At 40.4% G+C, this 2,571-nt stretch overlaps 1 protein-coding gene across 1 annotated transcript; it reads left to right on the top strand.

Moving 5' to 3' along the window:
- Positions 1-481: 481 nt before the first annotated feature.
- LOC121366612 (carboxylesterase 5A-like) lies at positions 482-2,246 on the top strand. Its single transcript, XM_041490984.1, has one exon. The coding sequence runs from the start codon at positions 664-666 to the stop codon at positions 2,152-2,154; it is 1,491 nt and encodes a 496-aa protein (XP_041346918.1). The 5' UTR covers positions 482-663; the 3' UTR covers positions 2,155-2,246.
- Positions 2,247-2,571: the final 325 nt, after the last annotated feature.

Raw genomic sequence — 2,571 nt, 5'->3', positions numbered from 1 at the left:
CAACAAATGGACACATAAACCTAAAATATATAACCTACAATACTCACTAAGTCCCGATTGAAGTACTTGCATCATTATTAACAAAATAAATCTTCCAACAACAACCTTCAAAATGGTCCCCGTCATTTTAAATTTGCTAAATAGAGGGAAACAACTCACGCTGCACATTAAAAAAGTATTGATTTAATGCGCGCCCTGTATTATTAACAACTACAATTAATTACTTTCGTACCTTGAATTATCTGTATATTTTTCTTACATTTTGTTCAGACAAAAATCATGAGAAAAAAAACATTATAATTAGGGGATATCCCTACTGTGTTTTCCGATTTGCGGATGTATATCGGTAGTTTTACTGTCGCAAATTTAGTTTTATTACATAAATAATAATATTTCCATATACTTACCTTTTCTGACATCCAATAGCTGATGTCTTTTTTTTCTCTCTCTTTTTTTTTTTTTTTTTTTTTAATGTCGTTAAACATTCATTCATTTCGTTTCTTTTAAGCATAATTTATGTTTTTGTCTTCTGCTTTCAGATAACAGCTGTAAATCAGATTTAAGTAAACTTCAAAATATTGTTCATATGCTCTACATTCCAGCAACTCAACACAGACGATGCTTTAAGACTAATCTAGAAGAAGAAGAATAAAGATTATAAAAATGTATTCCATATTTAACTGTGCTGTGGCAATTCAGACTCTTTGCGTTGTGTCTGTTCTAAGTCACAAACCCATTGTAAAGACAACAAAAGGACAAGTTCGAGGATTCGCCAAGAATGTCAATCACGTCCACATGTCTATCTTCCTGGGTGTTCCATACGCAAAACCTCCCACGGAGATGCTCAGATTCAAGCCTCCGGAATCACCCGACAGCTGGAATTCCACTGGTGTCATCAACGTGACTCACTCGAAACCTTCCTGTCCCCAGAACATGGACGGAGTCTCGAACGCGTTCGGGCCAGGCTTCGAAATTACGGAAACGAACGAAGACTGTCTGTATCTAAATATCTTTGTTCCAGGGACGTCGAGAAATTCCCAGTTCGGTACTTGGGCTGTTGTAGTGTTTCTACACGGCGGGGATTTCCAAATGGGATCCGGGACACTCTTCGATGGCAGTGTTTTAGCGTCATATGGACGCGTGATTGTCGTTACGTTGAACTTCCGTATCGGGGTTCTGGGTTTTCTGTCAACAGGAGACTCGGCTTCCCCTGGTAACTGGGGTTTGTTAGATCAAAGACTGGCTCTGCAGTGGATACAAGACAACATACACGGATTTGGAGGAGATAGAAAGAAGGTGACGATTTTCGGGCATGGGTCCGGCGCTTACAGCGTCGGACTACACATTCTGAGTCCGATGTCACGTGGTCTGTTCGCACGAGCTATATCTCTGGGCGGGGCAATAGCCTCACCGGCTCTGTTGAACACAGATCTTAGAATGAGGGTCAGACATTTGGCGATGATGGTCGACTGTCCGTCTGTGATAAAAGACGATGTCTCGTCAGCGAAGGTCGTGTCCTGTCTGAGGAAAGTTCCAGTTCCAGATCTCATCAGACACGACCAGCACTCTGACGGAGCATTTACGCCAACGGTTGACAACCATTTCATACCACGTGACCCAGTCACCATATTGAAATCCACAAACTTTACCGCTGTAGACTACATCATTGGTGGAAACGCAGACGAAGGGACGAATATTGCTAACAATATACAAAACTTTTTCACTGGTCCTGGAATGAGTCAGTCGGAATATGACAAATATACATCCAGCATCTCATCCTTAGCACTTAAAAAAAAAAAAGCAGCAATACCAAAATTGTTGAAACCAACATTAGCAGCAATGATCTCATCAAAGTATTATCCAAGGGAGGTAAATCATGGCAATTTCCGAAGATCCTATTTGGATGCTTTAGGAGATGTTATGAACAGCAAGATATTTGAGACTGGAATGTATTACTCGAAGAGGGGGAAAGTTTTTGTCTATCAGTTCACGCACAAGCCATCGCGCGCTCGTTTCCCTAGTTACGTGGGGCCGGGCCACGCCGAGGAACTTCCGTTCATCTTCGGTTACATTTTGAAGAACGGAACAGACGATGAGAAGAAGCTGTCAGCGGATTGGATGAAAACCTGGGGAGACTTTGCCAGGACAGGGTAAGCGGGTTGCTTCTCTTTCTCCAGATAGATGCATCCTTCCAAATAATTTTTTATTTATTTGTTTATCTTGTTTTTGTATTCGTATTCGTTTTCAATTATAAAAAAATAGCTATAATTGTAAAAAAAAAAACAAGAAAAAAAAAAAAAACCCACAACAAAAACAACCACCTTTAATGTTTGTTAACCACAGCCTGTCACTTTAATTAATTACCTGACACGACGGTTGAGAATTTTAGCTGCTGAACTTACTGTTAGTATTTATAATACGATCCCTTATTTCTTCCCATCACTATATTTGAGCCAGTGCTCCACAACTGGTGTAACAAAGGCCATGGTATGTACTATCCTGTCTGTGGGATGGTGCATATAAAAAATCCCTTGCTGCTAATCGAAAAGAGTAGCCCATGAAGTGGCGACA

The sequence above is a fragment of the Gigantopelta aegis genome, unplaced genomic scaffold (genome assembly GCF_016097555.1).
Source record: "Gigantopelta aegis isolate Gae_Host unplaced genomic scaffold, Gae_host_genome ctg6387_pilon_pilon:::debris, whole genome shotgun sequence".
NCBI lineage: Eukaryota > Metazoa > Mollusca > Gastropoda > Neomphalida > Peltospiridae > Gigantopelta > Gigantopelta aegis.
Note: the sequence above shows the minus strand (reverse complement) of the source record. Positions and strands in the feature narration are given on the sequence as shown.

Bases quoted from the DNA above. Each gene is read 5' to 3' on its own strand.
- LOC121366612 (XM_041490984.1), top strand. From the start codon at position 664: ATGTATTCCATATTTAACTGTGCTGTGGCAATTCAGACTCTTTGCGTT.